Source organism: Pygoscelis adeliae, unplaced genomic scaffold, assembly GCF_000699105.1.
Source record: "Pygoscelis adeliae isolate BGI_AS28 unplaced genomic scaffold, ASM69910v1 Scaffold166, whole genome shotgun sequence".
Taxonomy (NCBI): Eukaryota; Metazoa; Chordata; class Aves; order Sphenisciformes; family Spheniscidae; genus Pygoscelis; species Pygoscelis adeliae.
The window spans coordinates 3,839,738-3,840,491 of NW_008825156.1; the positions used below are offsets into that span (position 1 = coordinate 3,839,738).

A 754-nucleotide genomic window follows, 5' to 3' on the forward strand; every position below is an offset into this window, starting at 1 on the left:
TACAGTGAAATTCTTACACTTCTGTAAACATGAAAAATATTCACTGTTCCATATAATTCTTTGCTGTGTTTAGATTTTAGAAAGTGCAAATTTTCTGTGATTAAGGATTAGAAGTCTGATTTTTATTTGGTCTCAAAGAAGAAAGGGTTTGGTAGTGCTGGAAATGGTAGGCCTTTATCTATGGTCTTCGATTCTCCATATTTTGCTTCTCAGCATTTCTGGAAAGAGTTTCTGCGTAAAACTAGACCTAACGACATTCAGGCCAGTTCCCTGCTTCCTCTCTGAGAAGATTCCAATTTGTGCCTAAACACAGAATGGCAGACATCTCCTCCCTTTTTGTAAGAGAAGAGTTCAGCAGCTCAGTCCCCTGGCCATAAAAACCTTTAGTATTAAGTTTCCTTAATTCCCTCCTCCATTATAGCCTCTAAATGATCCCCCTGTTGTGTTTCTCACTGATGCATTGGAGAGATAATTAGTTTAATTTATTATTCAAATCTGATTGACACTTCATCTCTAACATTCCCAATGATTTTACAACCTCGGGAAGAAAGTGGAGAGTTCATGTTTCACTCTGATTTCCTAGCACAAGTGGTTAAGGGTGAACTTGATCAGTTCTAGCAGCTGGTTCTTGGACATGTCCTGGTGGTAAAGGCTGATCACCTCCCGCAGGATGTTTTGGTGCTTCTCCAACTTTGTGGTCCCCAGCTGTAAAACAAGAATAAAACCATTTTTAACTTCTCAATTAAATTGGCTC

The 754-nt window shown here is 38.9% G+C and overlaps 1 protein-coding gene across 1 annotated transcript in view; it reads right to left on the reverse strand.

Moving 5' to 3' along the window:
* Window positions 1-582: 582 nt before the first annotated feature.
* Window positions 583-754, reverse strand: part of NUCB2 (nucleobindin 2) — a 15,501-nt gene continuing 15,329 nt past the window's right edge. The window contains 1 exon segment of the mRNA XM_009328551.1: window positions 583-705. Within this exon segment, the coding sequence (XP_009326826.1) occupies window positions 593-705 (113 nt within the window). The 3' untranslated portion in view covers window positions 583-592.